The 20566-nt window shown below is 45.2% G+C and overlaps 2 protein-coding genes across 3 annotated transcripts in view; one reads left to right on the forward strand and one right to left on the reverse strand.

The window, feature by feature from the left end:
- The window catches only part of LOC129707033 (ubinuclein-1-like), a 73521-nt gene extending 71293 nt beyond the window's left edge, over nt 1-2228 (reverse strand). Inside the window, 1 exon segment of the mRNA XM_055651773.1 lies at nt 1668-2228. Within this exon segment, the coding sequence (XP_055507748.1) occupies nt 1668-1895 (228 nt within the window). The 5' untranslated portion in view covers nt 1896-2228.
- A 32-nt stretch (nt 2229-2260) lies between these two features.
- The window catches only part of glyr1 (glyoxylate reductase 1 homolog (Arabidopsis)), a 39282-nt gene continuing 20976 nt past the window's right edge, over nt 2261-20566 (forward strand). The window contains exons 1-6 of one of the 2 annotated variants that reach the window (XM_055651774.1): nt 2261-2401; nt 2515-2551; nt 7178-7257; nt 12782-12905; nt 19007-19129; nt 19432-19500. In XM_055651774.1, coding sequence (XP_055507749.1) covers nt 2352-2401; nt 2515-2551; nt 7178-7257; nt 12782-12905; nt 19007-19129; nt 19432-19500 — 483 coding nt within the window. In that variant the 5' untranslated portion in view covers nt 2261-2351. The remainder of the gene's footprint in view (nt 2402-2514; nt 2552-7177; nt 7258-12781; nt 12906-19006; nt 19130-19431; nt 19501-20566) is intronic. The other variant, XM_055651775.1, reaches the window with a different exon arrangement.

Genomic DNA, 20566 nt, shown 5'->3' on the forward strand with positions numbered 1-20566 from the left:
ATATTTTGGATACTTTCTATCTTTTTTTTGCCTGAAAGTTTAGGTCGCTGTGCTTCACGGTCACCCCGACTAGCACAGAAAATTTCAGCTCAAATATCGGCCATTTTCCATGTTTTTAACGGGTGGGAAAGTGCGTGTTTTCCCATTCACTAACATGTACTGATGTATAACATGTACTCCAGTTGAGATTTTCGGTCACGTAGGTGCGGATCTACGCTCCAGTGACCTTTCGTGAAATCACCCTATTCCTGCTTTTATTTTATGTGCTGTATTTCATGGAGTAAAAACTATGTCTTGGAAAGTATCTGTGGAAAGAGAAACAGAATTAGTGCTTCATGAAGAAGGCACTTCATCAGAATGGGGAAAGTGAGAAATCACAATAGTTTTAACTTGGAGAGATGGGTAGAAACAATAAAAGTTTACAGAGTATTCTGGTTAATAGATTATTGAGCAGTTAGATAGCAGAACCCCCCCCCCCCCCCCAAAAGAGACTGTGAAAAGCAGGGAAGAGCTGTTGTCAAGACTGAACCCAAAGGCAAACAGAACAGTGGAAAAGACGACAAAACAAGGTTTTGTTGCCTTGCTTTAGAGAGGGGAAAAACGAGTTAATGTTAAACATGATTAATCTTAGATCAGACCATTTCTCTGATACAAAATAAAGTTATATGAAATTGTTAAAATTGATAATGAGCTCCGAAGGCTGCATGCAACACGCTCAGATGGAAGAATTAGAACCAATTTCTCAAGCTTATATTCATCCTCCTTGGATCAATGCAGAAGACAAAGACATGCATGTCAGAGTGAAGATAGGATGAAGAACTAAACTAAAATGGAGTCTCAAGAAGACGTTGTTAAAATTAAAAGTTCAATTAATGAAACTCGTGGCAAGAACGTTCAAGCACTGGTGTGCAACCACCTGCCTGCTTGCACCACAACGCAAAATACCTACCATAACTCTCAAAAATTGATTACGGGTTGTCATAAAAGTTAATCAGAAGTATTCACCCGTTGTGAAAACGCTCAGAACAAATGGAAACTTTCAGAAAAATACAAATCAATGTACGTTCTGGTCTAAAAGTTCAAACATCTTTCCAGTTGTTTCCGGCTAATATGAACATGCATGCACTCAAAACAACGTCATGATGCCTTAAATCAGCATGTGACTAATATCAAGTTGTCTTGTAACAGTGAGTTGGTCGAAGAACAGAGGCCATAGCTTTTTGACTAACGTCGTGTTAATACACAATTTTAAAGTTATGAAATGACTTAGTTAAACACTACAAATCGATCGCTGAAAGTTTCCAGATCAAAACTAGATTTGGTTAGTGCCCCAAAGGATTGAAACGGGGCCACCAAAGAATTACGGTTTTCCATATGGGTCACGGCAGCCAAGCCGCTGTGTATTATCTCCACCTCTAACTGAAAGCATTAACTAGTTCAGGAGAACACATCAATGGAAACTCGTCACAAGAAAGAAAACAAAACTGGGCTAATTTCAATTTATTGACTGGAAAACGCACTAAAGGCATCACGCGATTAAGTGATTAATTTATTACATACTTGGCTTACTACCTCTATAATACGGGGCAGGGACGGGTTGCTTCATTTAACCCAGCTCCCACACTTTAAACCCCAACTCTGAGCCTTGAATGCCAATGTTTGCTTACCTTCCGTACTCTCATTAACTCGGGGTAATAAAACTCTGGGCAACTCTTCTCACTCGACTCGAAGAGAGGCAGCGTGTGGCGCGACGTGATGGCGGATATCCCACCCGTCTTCACCTTTTCCCCCTCTTCCTCCTCCTCGTCGTCGTCGTCGTCCTCTTCTTTCTTTTTCTTCAACAGAGGAGCCGAGACGGGAAGGGTAGTCAGAGAGACCCGCCGCGGTTCGGCCATGGTACAAGACCTGCCGGCTTCTTCTTCCACCTTTTATCGCCGCTTGCCGTCCGTCTTTCTTGTTCGCCTGCCGCAACAGGCGCCGGTGCCGGTGACAAACGTGTCGGGAACGACCCCCAATCCTCATCAACAGAAACAAAAACAAACCCCACAAACTTCGGCCGCCGCCATCTTTCCGATCTGCGCGCCGCCGCACGCATGCGCACCCGTCGTCACCACAGGGCACATTGGCAAAGGCTTCAGGCGGAATTATTTTTCTTCAATTGACTCGTTTTGTTCCAGCGTGGATTTGCTCGCCTTGGTTGGTATTTCGAATATCGTTTAACAATAAAGCGGGATGAGTGGAGGTTGACCTTTGACTGTGAGCCGGGGCGGGGCGGGGCTGGGCTGGGCGGCGTCTCCCTCCCTCCCTCCCGGCGGCGATGATGATGATGATGATGATGGACTGCGAGTAAGATGGCGGCGGCGACGACGACGGCGAGTTTACGGGTGGGAGACTTGGTTTGGTAAGCGACCGCTGTTTCCTCGCCGCACACCCCCGTTTTATTCGAAATCTCAATTTTCCACCAACGCCCACACCCTATTTTAACCATGTTTTTCTTCTGTTTACTCTTTCCAGGGGAAAGCTGGGTCGGTATCCGCCTTGGCCCGGAAAGGTGAGTCAGTGACATAAACGTGAGAAACACATGAATGTGTTGAAAATGTATCTGAAAATGACACTTGCCGCTCGGAATAATGAGATCCTACATTTTTGAGCGAGGGTCACCCAGATCAGTGGAAGGAAGGAAGAAAGAAAAGGCGGTGTAGTTTTGCGTTGGGGCTAATGGGTGTATATCTTATGACTGGACTCGGTAAATCCTATTCACTGAATGAGGAAATCGTATTGCAATATTTAGATATTGCAGAAATACAGAAAAATTATGGAAATAACAAGTCATGTGGCATCCATGGAGTGTCGATCTTTTTATTAAAACAAAATCATTGTAAATCAAGTGTAAAGATTAATTATAGAAAGCACACTGTCAGATTGATCTTGGTTTGGAAACAACTGCCCAAGGCCGCATGAAATAGCAGAGAGTTGTGGATGGAGAACAGTAGCCAAGTCCATTACACAGACCAGACTTACCACCATTTGTTGTATTTACACTTCATGCTGCCTCAAAAGCAGCCAACATAATCGAAGAATTTGCAGCTGGGAAAAGGTATAGAAGCTTGAAAGTGCGTACCACCAGACGCAGGAATTATGTTTATATATTGCGCTCCTGCAAGTAAGAATTTAATTGTTCTGTCGGACATATGACAATAAAACACTCTTAATACTTTCCATGTTATCAGTCTTCTGAATGGTTAGAAACATAGAAAGTTGCCGCAGGATTTGGCCTTTCCGCCCTTTGAGACAGCGCCGCCATTCAATTTGATCATGGCTGATCATCCAGAATCAATAGGAAAGAACTGCAGAAGCTGGTTTAAATCGAAGATAGACACAAAATGGTGTAGTAACTCAGCGGGTCAGGCAACATCTCTGGAGAGAAGAAATGGGTGACGTTTCGGGTCGAGACCCTTCTTCAGACTGATGTCAGGGGGATGGGAGATACAGAGATAAAATTAGTCGGAGACAGTAAGACTGGTCAGAGAACTGGGAAGGGGTTGGAGAGAGGGAAAGCATGGGCTACTTGAAGTTAGAGAAGTCCCTGTCCCTGTACCTCCCCCCCCCTTGACTGCGTCCAAGGACCCCAACAGTCTTTTCAGTTGAGGCAGAGGTTCACTTGCACCTCCTCCAACCTCATCTACTGTATCGGCTCTTCCAGGTGTGAACTCCTGTATATTGGCAAGACCAAGTGCAGGCTCGGCGATTGTTTCCACCTAAACGTACCTGATCTCCTGGTTGTTCAACACTAACTCCCCCTCCCATTCCCAAACTGACCGTTCTGTCCTGGGCTGCCTCCATTGTCAGAGTGAGGCCCAATGAAAATTGGAGGGACAGCCTCGTATTTTGCTTGGGCAGCCTGCACCTCAGCGGTATGAACATTAATAATAATAATAATAAATTTTTATTTGCGGGCGCCTTTCAAAGTCTCAAGGACACCTTACAGAAATTAACAAGAGAGAAAAAACGTATAGTCGGAGTAAAATAAAATAAATAATAAAGACATCACCAATACACAAATTAAAGACAGAATTCACTCCAAAGACAAAAAATCAGAAACACAATGTGAAGAGAGAGCAGCGGCAGCTAAAGCACACCAGCGTCCACTCTCCCTTCCGACAGCCATCTTGGACACAAACTAACATATTCACATTACACACAAAAAATCATCCCCCCACTGGATACCACTGTGGGGGAAGGCACAATGTCCAGTCCCCATCCCCAGTTCTCCCAAAGTCAGGCCTATTGAGGCCTCCGCTATTGCCTCTACGGAGGCCCGATGTTCCTGGCCGTTCTGTCCGGGTGGTGTTGCCCCGGCGTCGGGAGAGTCCTTTCAGCGGCTGGGCCACCTGGAATGGCCGCTTCCTAACTGGGGACCGCGTCTTCCGAAGCTGACAAGGCCGCGCCGGTTTGGAGCTCCCGATGTTAAAGTCAGCACCACCAGACCCGCAGCCCGGAGGTGTTGATCTCGGCGGTCACAGCTCACCGGAGCTCCAGTGCGACGACCCAGGCAAGGCATCCTTCGCTCCGGGATAGCGCTCCAGCGCTGTGCCGCCACCGAAGCGAGGTGCTGGGCGGTGCCCGCCAGGAAACGGCGCTCCACGCCCGCTGATAGGCCACGAGGACGGGTCGATGGGGCAGCCCGGAGAAAAAGCTGCCTCACCGACCAGGTAGAGACCTAGAAATATAGTTACCCCCTTCCCCCCACATTAAAAAGTCTATTTCTCCCACAAACAGGGCACAGGACTCACTAAAACTGCAAAAAAATGTTAATTAAACGGACAGCTGCTGGTTAGCAGCCGTTCCCCAAGATGGCTCCTCCCACTGTGGCTCCTCCCACATTGACTTATCTAACTTCAAGTAGCCCTTGCTTTCTCTCCATCCCCACCCCTTTCCTGTTCTCTGACCAGTCTTACTGTCTCTGACTACATTTTATCTCTGTACCACCCACTCCCCAGACATCAGTCTGATGAAGGGTCTCGACCAGAAAGTCACCTATTCCTTCTCTGCAGAGATGCTGCCTGTCCCACTGAGTTACTCCAGCATTTTGTGTCTATCCAAAATCGGTACCTGTTCCTGCTTTCTCCCTATATCCCTTGATTATGTTAGCCCTAAGAGCTATATCTAACTCTCTCTTGAATACATCCAGTGATTCTGTCTGGAGAATACCACAGATTTACAACTCTCTGGCTGAAAAAGTGTTTCCTCATGTCAGTCCAAAATGGCCTACCCCTTATTCTTAAACTGTGACCCCTGGTTCTGGACTCCTCCAACATGGGGAACATTTTTCCTGCATCTAGCCTGTCCAATCCATTAAGAATTGTACATATATCTATAAGAACCCCTCTCATCCTAAATTCCAATTAATATAAGCCCAGTCCATCCATTTGTTCATCATATATCAATCCCACCATCCCGGGAATTAACCTGGTGATCCTGCGCTGCACTCCCTCAATAGCAAGAATGTCCTTCCTCAAACTAGGAGACCAAAATTGCACACAATACTCCAACTGCGGTCTCACTAGGACCATGTACAACTGCAGTGAGACCTCCTTGCTCCTATATTAAAATCCTCTCGCTATGAAGGCCAACATGCCATTAGCTTTCTTCACTGCCTGCTGTACCTGCATGCTTACTTTCAGTGATTGATGTACAAGGACACCTTGGTCTTGTTGCATCTCCCCTTTTCATAATCTGACACCATTCAGATAATAATCGGCCTCCTTGTTCTTGCCACCAAAGTGAATAACCTCAAATTTATCCACATTATACTGCATCTGCACCCAACCTTTCCAAGTTACCCTGCAGCTTCATAGCATCCACCTTGCAGCTCACACTGCCACCTAGCTTTGTGTCATTCGCAAACTTGGAGATGTTATTCTATGTCAGGTTCTTCCATAAGTTAGAGTACTGTCTGATCCCCAATGTGGACATTGGAATTTGTCTATCAAATTGATGTGCTGCAATTGTGAGAACTAAATTTTGCATTTTGTATTGTATTTACGTATAGTATATCTTATCTGTTTGGATAGTATGCAAAACAAAGCTTTGGCCAAAACCATCCGCCCACCGAGTCCATACTGCCCATCGATCACCTTCACGCTAGTTCTCTGTTATCCCATTTTCCTATCGGCTCCCTAAAACTCAGGGCAATGTACTGAGGCCAATTAATTTACAAACCTGCACACCTTTAGGATGTGAGAGGAAACCGGAGTACTCGGAGGAAACCCACGCGGTCACAAGGAGAACTTGCAAACTCCATACAGACCGCACGGAGTAAGGATCGCACCCAGCTCTTTGGCAACAGCAGCCACTGTGCCGCACAAATGTTGTGTATGGTTATTGGGAAGAAGCTATTCTGGAAATTGGTGGACACGGTTTTCAGGCTCCTATACCACCTTCTCGATGGTCGGAGTGAAATGAGCATTTGTCTTTGACGATACTGGCTGCCTTTTAGAGGCAGTACTTTCTATCTATCCATTCGGTAGTATGGTCAGTATCCCATGATGGACTAGGTAGCATACTCGAAATGTCCCATTTCGACCCGAAACTATGATGCCCACTGGTGCATTTAAGCCACTTATCTCAACAAAAAAAAATCTCCTGCCTTGTAGTTTAAAGAAAGTAGAACATATTTGAAATACATATTCGGCTTATCAGAAAGGCAGATTAATGCATTTGTGGATATTTATTGGGAATTAGTTATTAAAGCTTTTTAGGATGGAACTGACTCCACCACCTCCAGGTTAAATCGATTTAAGGAAACCCAACGTTTCGGGTTGGGTTCAAGTCATCACCCATTCCTTCTCTCCGGAGATGCTGTTTGACCCGTTGAGTTACTCCAGTATTTTGTGTCTACCTTCAATATAAACCAGCATCCGCAGTTCTTTCCTACACATGGCTCTGAAGCTATTCTGTTACAGTGAATGTTGTACTTATGACATCTACTTGAACATAATTATGGTTATGCTGTGAATTACTTTCAAATTGTCAGAAGGTTGGTCATAAGACATTAATTCCTATGAACCGTTGTGGCGACAGCCTTAAATTGTGATTGCTTTACTTTCTCCCTTTTAGTGAACATTTTTTCTTTATTTATAACCAATTTACAATGATTGAACTTTCCTGCTTTAAGATTGTCAATCCACCGAAAGATCTAAAGAAACCACGGGGCAGAAAATGCTTCTTCATAAAATTCTTTGGAACTGAAGACCAGTAAGTAACTACTTTTAAATAAATGCTTCAATATCCATAGTTAAATTATTTAAAAGACTATCACTGGCTTTACTGTGGTCATTTTTAAGGATAAACTCATGATCACTAAGAAATTGTGTTAAAGTGAACTTTTCAGAAAAATATTTAACGATAAAATTTCAAAAAAACACCTCGAGGCAGACCGTGGCCCTATCCCCGAATTCTACCTCCGCTACATTGACGATTGCATTGGTGCTACCTCCTGCACCCATGCAGAACTCACTGACTTCATCCATTTCACCACTAACTTCCATCCGGCACTCAAATTCACCTGGACCATTTCCGACATCTCCCTACCGTTTCTAGACCTCACTATCTCCATTGCAGGTAACAGACTACTGACTGACATCCACTACAAATTCACTGTATCCCATGGCTATCTGGACTACACTTCTTCCCACCCTGTTTTCTGTAAGAACTCTATCCCCTACTCCCAATTCCTCCGTCTTCACCGCATCTGCACCCAGGGTGATGTGTTCCAAACCAGGGCATCGGAGTAGTCCTCATTCTTTAGGGAACGAGGGTTCCCCTCTTCGACTATAGCTGAGGCTCTCAACAGGGTCTCCTCTTTTTCCCTACCTCTGCTCCCACTCTTCATCCTCCCACTCGTAACAAGGTCAGAGTCCCCCTTGTCCTCACCTTCCACCCCACCAGCCGTCACATACAACAGATAATCCTCCGTCATTTTCACCACCTCCAATGGGATCCCATCACTGGCCACATCTTCCCATCTCCTCCCCTTTCGGCTTTCCGCAGAGACCACTCCCTCCGTAACCCCTTGGTCAATTCGTCCCTTCTCACCCAAACCACCTCCTACCCTGGCACTTTCCCTTGCAACTGCAGGAAATGCTACACTTGTTGCTTTACCTCCCCCCTTGACTCCATCCAAGGACCCAAGCAGTCTTTCCAGGTGAGGCAGAGGTTCACCTGCACCTCCTCGTTGAAAACATTAGCGACGCAGTGGTGCTGGTTTCCGACAGGAATGATGACGGAAGCACCACACATCTCTGTCCTCCAGTTCCCGTGGAACCTCCGCTGCTGGAAGTATTGGATTTTGTTGTGTGTGTTTTATCATCATTCCTTGCAATGCTATATACGACAGTGATCGCTACTTCTACTGAAGTGTGGGGGAGACGATTTAGTCGGCGACTATTTGACTATGGAGCAGGTAGTTAACATGGTACCTGTGGCGGGGGGGATCTCCCCCCAACCTGACCTGATCAACACCATAGAAAGCATTTTATCAAGATGCTATACAGCTTGGTTTGGGAACAGCTCCATCGAAAACCACAAGAAATTGCAGCAAATTGTGGATGCAACACAGACCAACCTCCCTTCTACAGGTGCACAACCTTTTATCCGAAATTCCAGAAACCGAAAAGCTCCGAAAATCGGACATTTTCGGTCCTGGAAAAAAGAGAGGGTATATTGCCCGGGAGAGTAGGAATCCCTAGACCTAGTACAGTGAGCGTTCACCGAGGGTCACCCGGAGAGGTTCCGCGGTCACCTGTCCGGGTGACCGTCGGTGGACGCTCACTGAACTAGGTCTAGGGATTCACAAAAATGCTGGAGAAACTCCGCGGGTGCAGCAGCATCTATGGAGCGAAGGAAATGGGTAACGCTTCGGGCCGAAACCCTTCCTCAGACTGCCGTATCAGTCCCCCCTATCAGTCTGAGGAAGGGTTTTGGCAAAGGGGGGGAGAGAAGGGAAAAGAGAGAGGAAGGATCTGCCGGGCATGCTGTGTGTGTGTGTGTTTGTTTGGCGGAGTCTGAGGGTAGAAGGAGAGAAGGGAGAGAAGAAGGGAAGGGAGGGAGAGGTCCAGCGGCGGGAACGGATGTCTGGGTCCGGGCGTGAGCTGAGTCCGAGGTTTGTAAACGTTGCTGCAACCCCCGGCCTGGCCCTCCGTGTATTGTTCACCACGTCTTCCTGGAGAGAGGGGGGAGGGCGGGAGCCGGGGCTGTATGCGTGAAGCACGGCGACTAGAGGGACGGGAGAGCTGCCCCGGGAGCGTGAGGGCACCTCCCACTTCTCCATTCCCCCTCACACCCCCCTCCCCATCTACCCCTTTCTTCCCCCTCTACCTCTCTACTCTCTCTCGGCCCGCAGCGATCTGCCGGGTGTGTGTGTGTGTGTGTGTGTGTGTGTTTGTTTGGCGGAGTCTGAGGGGAGAAACGCCAGCACTAAGAGCGAGCGAACGCCCGGACAGAACGGACAAAAGCAACGATCATAGGTCGGAATAGGTGACCAAAGATCTTTGTAGGTGACATTTCGGGTCGAGACCCCTCTTCTAACTGACTCGGGGGAAACAGGAGCAAGAGCTATGGACGGTACTAAGGACAAGTGAATGGAAGATATGCCGATATCTCCCGTTTCCCTTTCCCTTGACTATCAGTCTGAAGAAGGGTCTCGACCCGAAATGTCTGCCAACGCCGCTCTATGAACGTTGCTTTTGTCCGTCTGTCCACGCTTTCGCTCGCTCTTGGTGCCGGCGCTTCTCCCCTCATGGCAGCCATTGAAAAAGTAGACCCGAAATATCATCTATTTCCTCCTATTATCACGTATTCCCATTCTGAGATGCAGCCTGATCCGCTGATTTACTCCAGCCTTTTGTGTCTGTCTTCGGTTTAATCAGCATCTGCAGTATGTGCCGTTTAAAAAGTACAAGGCATGTGCCGTTTAAAAAGGAAGTGATAAAAAAACATTTAACAACACCTAAACTGTTCCCCCGCAACGCTGCGAGAGGCATAACTGAAGTCGGGTCGGGGTTACTGAAATGACGGAGGTTATGCTCCGGTGCGGACTACGCGTCAGTTCATTGTATTTCGCAGGAGTGGACCATCTTGCGCGCTATAAGATCTTTGCTCCAATTGATTTGATTACTCTAGCGCGGGGCCCCCTTAGGCGCGGGAGAAATGGGAGAAATAGGTCCTATCGGCTAAAGGCCGGCCCTGACCGGGTAACAGCCGGGATAGAGGCGCAAAATCGTAACCTTGCGGCCACAAGCCAAGCACTCTACCACTGAGCCACATGTTAAAATCTACGCTAAAAACCTTCCTTTCGGAAAACCGAAAAATCCCGAAATCCGAGAAGTGTCTGGTCCCATGGCTTTCGGATAAAAGGTTGTGCACCTGTATTGACTTAATTTTTACCTCACGATGCCTCTGCAAGGCCAGCAGCACTATCAAAGACATGTTGCACCACTCCCTATTCTACCCACTCCCATCAGGCAAAAGGTATTAAAGTGTGAAAAAGCACATCTCCAGATTCAGGGACAATTTTTTCCCAGCAGTTATCAGGCAACTGAATCATCCTACCGCAACTAGAGAGCAATGCTGAACTATCTACCTCATTGCTGGTCCTCAGACTATCCTTGCTCGGACATTTCTGGCTTTACCTTGCACTAAACCTTATCATGTATCTATACGCTGTAAATGGCTCCATTGTAAGCATGTATTGTCTTTCTGCTGACTGGATAGCACGCAATGAAAGATTTTCACTGTACCTCGGTACACGTGACAATAAACTAAACTGAATGTTACACAGAAAAGCTGGAGAAACTCAGCGGGTGCAGCAGCATCTATGGAGCGAAGGAAATAGGCAACGTTTCGGGCCGAAACCCTTCTTCAGACTGATCAGGGGTGGGGGTGGGTGGGGACAAGAAAGGGAAAAGGAGGAGTAGCCGGAAGGCTGGAGGGTGGGAGGAGACAGCAGGGGAGCTGAGGAAGGGGAGGAGACAGCAAGGACTAACAGAATTGGGAGAAGTCGATGTTCATGCCCCCGGGGTGCAGACTCCCCAAACGGAATATGAGGTGCTGTTCCTCCAATTTCCGGTGCTGCTCGCTGTGGCCATGGAGGAGACCCAGGACAGAGAGGTCAGAGGCGGAGTGGGAGGGGGAGTTGAAGTGCTGAGCCACCGGGAGGTCAGCTAGGTTATTGCGGACCGAGCGGAGGTGTTCGGCGAAACGATCGCCCAACCTCCGCTTGGTCTCACCGATATAGATCTGCTGACATCTAGAGCAGCGGACGCAGTAGATGAGGTTGGAAGAGATGCAGGTAAACCTCTGTCGCACCTGGAACGATTGCTTGGGTCCCTGAAAGGAGTTGAGGGGGGAGGTAAAGGGACAAGTGTTGCATCTGCTGCGGCCGCAAGGGAAAGTGCCCGGGGAGGGGGTGGACCGAGAGGGAAGGGAAGAATTGACAAGGGAGTTATGGAGGGAGCGGTCTTTGCGGAAGGCAGATATGGGGGGAGATGGGAAGATGTGGCCAGTAGTGGGGTCACGTTGGAGGTGGCGAAACTGACGGAGGATTATTTTTTGTATGTGATGGCTGGTGGGGTGAAAGGTGAGGACTAGGGGGACTCGGCCCTTGTTGCGAGTGCGGGGATGGGGAGAGAGAGCAGTGTTGCGGGGTATGGAAGAGACCCTGGTGCGAGCCTCATTTATGGTGGAGGAGGGGAACCCCCGTTCCCTGAATAAACCTAGCTGACCTCCCGGTGGCTCAGCACTTCAACTCCCCCTCCCACTCCGCCTCTGACCTCTCTGTCCTGGGTCTCCTCCATGGCCACAGCGAGCAGCACCGGAAATTGGAGGAACAGCACCTCATATTCCGTTTGGGGAGTCTGCACCCCGGGGGCATGAACATCGACTGCTCCCAATTCTGTTAGTCCTTGCTGTCTCCTCCCCTTCCTCAGCTCCCCTGCTGTCTCCTCCCACCCTCCAGCCTTCCGGCTACTCCTCCTTTTCCCTTTCTTGTCCCCACCCACCCCCACCCCTGATCAGTCTGAAGAAGGGTTTCGGCCCGAAACGTTGCCTATTTCCTTCGCTCCATAGATGCTGCTGCACCCGCTGAGTTTCTCCAGCTTTTCTGTGTAACCTTCGATTCTCCAGCATCTGCAGTTCCCTCTTTAACAACTAAACTGAATTGTTGTTTATCAACAGCAGCTCAGTGTTTAACACTATCATCCCCTCTAAACTTATAAAATTTGGGGAACTGAGTCTCCTCCGCTCATTCCAGTACAATTAAATCCTCCACTTACTCATCGGTAGACGACAATCAGTACGAATTGGCAACAACACTTCAGTCTCCATGACCATCAACATCGGAGCACCTCCAGGTTGTGTGCTCAGTCTTGTACTCTACTCTCCTTATACCCATGACACTGTAGCCAGGAAAGACTTCATTGCCATCTTTAAATTTGCAGATGATACCACTGTTGTTGGACAAATAACAGGGAACGATGAGTCAGAGTACAGAAGGGAGATGGATAATGAAAGGAGCCAGAACAGCAATCTTCAACCGATGTACAGTATAGACCATAAAACTGACCCATTACATCAAAGCCTTGTGTGATAAATTGAACTCTCAGGAAAGAATTGTGTTTTATTGTGTTATTGCATTAATGGGCCTGTAAAGATGCATCAAGTAAGAATTTTATTGTTCTATTACCAGTACATATGACAATTAAATACTCTTGACTCTCGACAGTGCATGGATCAAAGTTGACCAGCTTAAATCTTACCATCTTCACAAGGAGGAAATGATAAAATTCACCAAAGGGAAACGCTTTCAACAAGCAGTGGATGCGGTTGAGGAATTCATTAAATCCAAGGTAACATTGTGTATATGGTAGACAGAAGTGCTGGAGAAACCCAGCGGGTGCGGCAGCATCTATGGAGCGAAGGAAATAGGCAACATTTTGGGCTGAAACCCTTCAGTCTGAAGAAGGGTTTCGGCCCGAAACGTTGCCTATTTCCTTTGCTCCATAGATGCTACCGCACCCGCTGAGTTTCTCCAGCACTTTTGTCTACCTTCGATTTTCCAGCATCTGCAGTTCCTTCTTAAACATCGTATATATGGTTGAGAGGGTAGGCCAGAGAATGCCATTGAATGCAATTATATGCAACAACAACATTACCACTAACTCCTTTTGATCCATATGTGAATGCTTTTTATTGCTTAATTGGGAAATGCCACTTTTGCTGTAGTTGTGATCAAATGCAAGACCAAGCTAGCTTTAGAGCTTAGATTTTAAATTTATCTGCAGAGTACTGATCCTCTTGTTCACTCACTTCATACATATTAATACAAAAGGTAAATGGTCAATTTGCCCTGAAGTCTGCTTCACAATTCTTTAAGATTATGGCTGGACCTTGCCTCAAGTCAACTATCCTGTCTAATCTTGGTGTCCTTCAATTTCTATATCTATCTCTACTGTGCGTATACTCAATGACTGAGAACCCCAGCTTTCGAGAGTAGATTATTCGAAGGATTTTACTGCCCTGGGAATAAGGAAATAACACCATTTTAGATGATCATCTAAAATTGTCCTCTGGTTTAAGGTTCTTCAGCTGGAGGAAATTGACTGTCCTGTTAACTTTCAATTCCTTTCAAAGTCATGAATGCCTAAATAAAGCGATAACCCTTTCTTTAAAATACTAGTGAGCATGAGCATAGTATGGGCAGCACGGTGGCGTATTGGTAGAGCTACTGCCTTAGAGCGCCCAAGACCCAGCTTCAATCCTGACTACAGGTGCTTGTTGGTACGGAGTTTGTACCTTCTCCCCGTGACCTGCGTGGGTTTTCTCTGAGATCATTGGTTTCTTCCCACCATGCAAAGACGTACTGGTATGTAGGTTAATTGGCTTGGTATAAATGTAAATTGTCCATAGTGTGCGTGGGATAGTGTTAGTGTGCGGTGATCGCTGGTCGGTGCGAACTCGGTGGGCCGAAGGGCCTGTTTCCGCGCTATATCTCCAAACTAAACAGAGCAAACATACTCAACCTCTCGTCATGGGACGTTTCTCCTCATTCCAGGAAACTAAATCTTTAGTGATGATTTTCAAGACGCATGTTTTTGTACAACAGCGGGTAGAATTGCAAAGAATGGGGGATTCCAGTGGGAGGTAGACATAGCAAATTTGCCTGTGCATGTCCTGATTATGTTTATTTCAGTGCTTTCTTTCCACAAAGGTAGAGAAATTCCAAGGTACAACATCCTGCGGTTGGTGAAATTTCTTTTCATCTCTGCTCTAAATGGATGATCTGTTATTTTGTGGCTGACTCCTAGCTCTGGGCACCAAGCCATTGGAATTATCTGCCATTGGAAAATAGGAATTTTCTTTTCTTCAATGAGATCACCTTATTCCCTTTGCTCCCTATTCTGTCTCATCTATCCTCATTAGGCAAATCCTCTGTTCCAGAACTCAACGTAGTGAGCTTCACTTTGCTCCTATTGCAAGTATATCCTTCCCGAGGGAGACAAGACCCAAGGCAATATTTCAGATCAAAAAAACAAAGTACTATAGAAACTCGCCAGGAAGAATTTGTGGAGGGGAACACTTTTTCAGACTGTTGGAGTAAAGGGGAGCAAGTTGATAGGAGAGGTGTGTGGGGCTGATCGCAGATGGGTGAGGTAGTGACAAAGGTGAAATGGAAACAAACGGTTGCTGGATCAGGGAAGCGACTTTTTTGAACTATAGTAGATGGCCACTTTTTTTACATAGTTTTCCAGGAGTTGGATCCTTTTGCCCATCCGCTGAAACTATGTATATAATCCTGAATCCTCTTTGCATTCTAAAGAAGGGTCTCGACCGAAAAGTCACCCATTCCTTCTTTCCAAAGATGCTGCCTGTCCTGCTGAGTTACTCCAGCATTTTGTGTCTATCTTCGGTTTAAACCAGCATCTGCAGTTCCTTCCTACACATTGCATTCTTTTAGCCCATGCTGCCGTCCAGATTAGTATGAGAAATTACGAACATGGTACACATTCCATAATCCAAATCATTGAATAGACTGTGAGCCAATCTCTTTGCTATCCCTCTGAGCACAACCTTTTATCCCAAAAATAACCAATTTATTCATGCCGACCTTTGTCACTTTGCACAGGTTGCACACTGGGATATGTCATTTAAACAGTGTTAATTTGTACAGATGATGAAAGAGTGTCGTCAGTACAATCGTACTTTATTGTCAAATACAACCGGACTTCGAAATAATGCTTTGGTTTGCACTGTCAGAGATTAAGAAAGAGTTGACATTTTTAAAGCCATACAAATCTGTTCAATAAAGTTAATAAACTCCACGCACCGGAGTGTGGAGTGTAGATTGGCAAAAACTGAGACATGTTGGTTGGACAAAGAAGATGCAAAAGGAGAGGAGTTAATTTGCAGTTTTAAGACAGGTGAAGCTAAAGATCTGCTGACCCCAGTATTCTTACTGTCTGCTTTGGTACAGTATTGGAACAGTTTCCTTCCTGTGGGCTCCTAGATTGTCATCTTTTCCTGGGGGACTGGCACTCGCTGAATGGAGACATCCTACATACAAATTGACAAACATTTTGAAATTGTGGTCTTTTACTGCAGTGTTTGACCCGCAGAGAATTTCTATTTTCCTTAGTTTTCCCATATCGGCTTTCTTCCTCCTTGCTCCCAGTGCAAATAATGTATTTATTTTTAAATCTAATTATTTCCCATATGTTCCCATCTCTAAAGTGTGCATATTCCCTGTGCACAATATCTGATGTAATTTTGCCTAGGGATTAAATAGAATTGCATCATTGTAATTGGTTTGCTAAATTCACTTGTAACCTTTGGGTAAAAAGAAATGTTCTTTCCAAAGTACATTTTCTAATGATGTACGATTTTCTTTTTAAGTTTTGTGTAATTTAACAAACAGCTGATTTCCTTTGAGAGAATGTAATTTTCATAGGATTTGAATGTATTTTAAATTAGTTAACTCTTGCAGTACACTTTATTAAGTCCCCTTGGGAATCCTTTGGATCATCTTGGGATCATTAGGCACCCATGGGAACCTTGAAGATGACTACTTTAATCTCTGAAAGCATGAACTAGAGAGGCTCTGTTTGAAAAATATCTCTCAAGCTTTTTGAATTTCATACAGATATTGAAAGTTGGCTAAGGACACGGGTGACAGTGAGATTAGTGTGAGGAATGCGAATTTGCAAGGGCAGTTTGAAATCAAAGAGTGGGAGCACCTGAAGAGCATTCAGTTGGATACATTTCCACGGTCTGTTGGGATCGATCACTAAGGAAATTGCAGGAGCCTTGTTGATCTTTGCATCATCTCTAGCCACAGGCGAGGTTCTGGAGGACTGGAGAGTAGGCAAGGATGTTCCTTTGTTTAAGAAGGGAAGTAGAGATGCTCCAGGGAAATGAAGGCCCATGAGCCTTGTGTCAGTGGTAAGGAAGCTGTGGGAGGGGATTCTTTGAGATTGGATTTACCCGCTTTTGGAAGAGAATGTCTAGTTAGTGACAGTCAACATGGTTTGTATGCGGCAGATTTTGTCTTGCAACTTGATTATGTGTTCTTGAAAATTTTGAAGATGACCGATGAGAGTTGGGGCGTGGGTGTTGTCTACGTGGATTTTAATAAGACATTTGATAACGTGCCCCATGGTGGGCTGATCAAGAGGTTTTAGATGCATGGAATTCACAGTGACTTGGCTGCATGGATTCAGAACTGGCTTACCAACAGAAGAAAGAGGGTTGTGGAATCCAGAAATACAGGCTGGATTTCTGATTGTGACCAGCGGAGGGATCAGTGCGGGGCAATCTGTTGTTTGTGATCTATGTTAATAATGGACATGAATGTAAATGGATTGGTCAGTAGACTTGCACACAACACCAAGTCTGCAAGAGTTGTGGGCAGTGAGGAACTCTATTGTACAGCGGATCATAGATTAACTAACCAAATGGGTGGAGAATTGGCAGATGGTGTTTAATCTAAGCAAGTGTGAAGAGTTGCACTTTGGAAAGTTAAACGTAAGGAGAAAGTATACAGCTGACAGCAAGACTTCTAACAGAAATATTGTATAGAGGGATCTTGGGGTCATAGAAACATAGTAAATAGGTGCAGGAGTAGGCCATTCGGCCCTTCGAGCCTGCACTCATGGCTGATCATCCAACTCGGTATCCTTTACCTGCCTTCTTTCCATACCCCCTGATCCCTTTAGCCACAAGGGCCACATCTAACTCCCTCTTAAATATAGCTAATGAACTGGCCTCAACTACCTTCTGTGGCAGAGAATTCCACAGATTCACCACTCTCTGTGTGAAAAATGTTTTTCTCATCTCGGTCCTAAACGACTTCCCCCTTATCCTTAAACTGTGACCCCTTGTTCTGGACTTCCCCAACATCAGGAACAATCTTTCTGCATCTAGCCTGTCCAACCCCTTAAGAATTTTGTACGTTTCTATAAGATCCCCCCCTCAATCTTCTAAATTCTAGCGAGTACAAGCCAAGTCTATCCAGTCTTTATATGAAAGTCCTGCCATCCCAGGAATCAGTCTGGTGAACCTTCTCTGTACTCCCTCTATGGCAAGAATGTCTTTCCTCAGATTAGGAGACCAAAACTGTATGCAATACTCCAGGTAGAACCTCCCTGCTCCTATACTCAAATCCTTTTGCTATGAATGGTAACATACCATTCGCTTTCTTCACTGCCTGCTGCACCTGCATGCCTACTTTCAATGACTGGTGTACCATGACACCCAGGTCTCGTTGCATCTCCCCTTTTCCTAATCGGCCACCATTCAGATAATAGTCTACTTTCCTGTTCTTTCCACCAAAGTGGATAAGTATCCACATTACACTGCATCTGCCATGCATTTGCCCACTCACCCAACCTATCCAAGTCACCTTGCAGCCTCCTAGCTTCCTCACAGCTAACACTCACTGCCCCCCAGCTTTGTGATCGTCAAACTTGGAGATGTTGCATTCAATTCCCTCGTCCAAATCATTAATATATATTGTAAATAGCTGGGGTCCCAGCACTGAGCCTTGCGGTACCCCACTAGTCATTGCCTGTCCAAATCCATAGCTTCCTGAAAGTGTAAAACGCAAGTAAATAGAATGGTGAAGGAAGTGTATGGTATGCTTGCAATCATTGTTCAAGGCATTGAGTATAGGATTCAGTAGGTCATGATGCAAATTTGTATGACATTGGTTAGGCTGAATTTGGGGTATTGCGTGCAGTTCTGGTTGCCTAATTACAGAAAAGATGTGGAGGCTTTGGGCAGAGCGTGAAGAGGTTGACCAGAATGCGGCCTGGATTAGAGTATATTACCTAAAACAAGGGTTTGGGTAGATTTGGATTGATTTCTCTGCAATACCAGAGCATGAGGGACACCTGAGAAAAGTATATAAAATTAAGAGAGGCATAGACAGGATGGACAGTCAGAACCTTCTTGCCAGTGGGTGGAAATGTCAATGGCTAGAGGGCATAGCTGTAAGGTGAATGAGACAAAGTTTAATGAAGATGTGTGGGGCAATGTTTTTTTTTATAGAGAGGGTGGTGGATGCCTGGATTGTGCTGGAGACTGATATGATAGGACATTTAATAGGCTTTTAGATAGGCAAACGGATATACTGGGAATGGAGGGATTTGGATTATGTGCAGGCAGATGAAATTAATTTATTTTAGCATGATGTTTGGCACATTATGGACAGAAGGGCCTGTTCCTCTGCTCTACTTTTCTGTCCTATTTAAATGGGCCTTGGTTACTTTTTTTCTTTTTAAATTGTGCACTTTGACCAATCTTCAAAAATCCAAATGGATGAGGCAAAGTTCATCGGGAGTGGAGTGGTTGAAATAGAATTTTACAAAATCCTTGCCACTTCCCTTCAAGTAACAATGAACGGATTTCTGCGTTAGTGGTGGGTTACCTCATTTTACACTAAATATTGTTCCAGGTATCTGCACTTACCTCGTCAGAAGAGAAAAACAAACACATTTCATCTGAAGATAAAAGACACAATTCCTCCACGGACATTTCCGAGCACAATACAAGGAAAAGGGGTCGACCGCCTAAAGAGGTAAAGGTTGGTTTTGGAGAGACGAGTCTAATGAGTCAGAAAGAGTCCTTTGCTTTCGGGTGTGGTGTGTCAGTTATAATTTAGTTTCACAGAATCTGTCATACAGAATCTGTATTTGCTCTCAGATATTCCTATGAATCAGTCAGTCACGCACAACAACATCCCATGAGCGGATGTGTGGGTTTCACAAAACTTGCTCTTTATCACGTCGATTAGGTAGATGAAAAGATTAACTTCACAGAAATGCAATGCACTGGAGGTATTTATAATACAGTGTATTAATTATCTTTTTTGAAACGCAGGACTCTCTCCCTGAGCCATCCACAGTAAAGCGATGGGATGCAAATCCAATTGCAGCCTACAAATGGAAGGTGAGGTGTAAATGTTTGTTTTTTTAACTTGCTAACACCACTTTGGCTCTAAATGCTTTTATCGGTAGATTGACTATATCTTTCAGTACCTCCCCAGAAGCTGGAAACATCTGAGTTTACAGCAGTATATCTGAGAAGTGGTGGCGTCAATGTTTTTGCATCAGTTTCAGATTATAATTGTGCACTGAAGCTTAGAATGTCACTTTTATTCTCTGCTTGGTCTTAGGGAGAAAATTTACATAGTTTCCTATTTTAATGCAGTCAATATTGGCACATGTACTGTGGTATTAGAAGTAGTGAACTGCTCATATAAATGTATAGCAGAAAAAACAACTATCTGGCTATTGTGTTTGTGCCATCCAAAAAAAGAAATGTTGAGACTAATTCCAAAATGCAGCTCCGAATCCTCATTTGATTCTTAACCTTTTTTCTTAAATCTGTGCCTTCTAGTCATTGACTTCCAAAAATGAGTCCCTCCAGATCATAATATAAATCTCCTATTTGTTTCCATTATAAATAATCAATAGTCTTGATAACCCTACCGTTACTGGACTTCTCAAGTCCATTTTAATTCTTCCTTGAGCATCTTTGCGCTGCCTTGCCACAGAAATTCATGTCCATTTTATTCTTGCTCCAAGACAACATGAAAGCCATGATGTCAGAGTCAAGAGAGCTTTATTGTCATTTGTCCCAGATAGAAGAATTAAATTCTTACTTGCTGCAGCACCACAGAATATGTAAACATAGTACACTGTAAACAGTGTAAGACTTTCATTGGCACAACATTGGTCCTCATGTTGATAAACAGCAATAAAAGTTTTCAAAGATGATGGAAAGACTGGAGGAAACACTTGGTGCTGAGAGTTCTCTTATACTTGCATTAAGGAGGCAATTAAACACACCTGAGCTATTACAAACACCTGTGAAGCCATGTGTCCCAAACATTATGGTGCCCTGAAATGGGGGGCAGAGTTGTGTCAATGAAAGTCAAAGAAGCCATTATGAGACTGAGAAACAAGAATACAACTGTTAGAGACATCAGCCAAACCTTAGGCTTAGCAAAATG

This window comes from Leucoraja erinacea, chromosome 20 (genome assembly GCF_028641065.1).
Source record: "Leucoraja erinacea ecotype New England chromosome 20, Leri_hhj_1, whole genome shotgun sequence".
Taxonomy (NCBI): Eukaryota; Metazoa; Chordata; class Chondrichthyes; order Rajiformes; family Rajidae; genus Leucoraja; species Leucoraja erinaceus.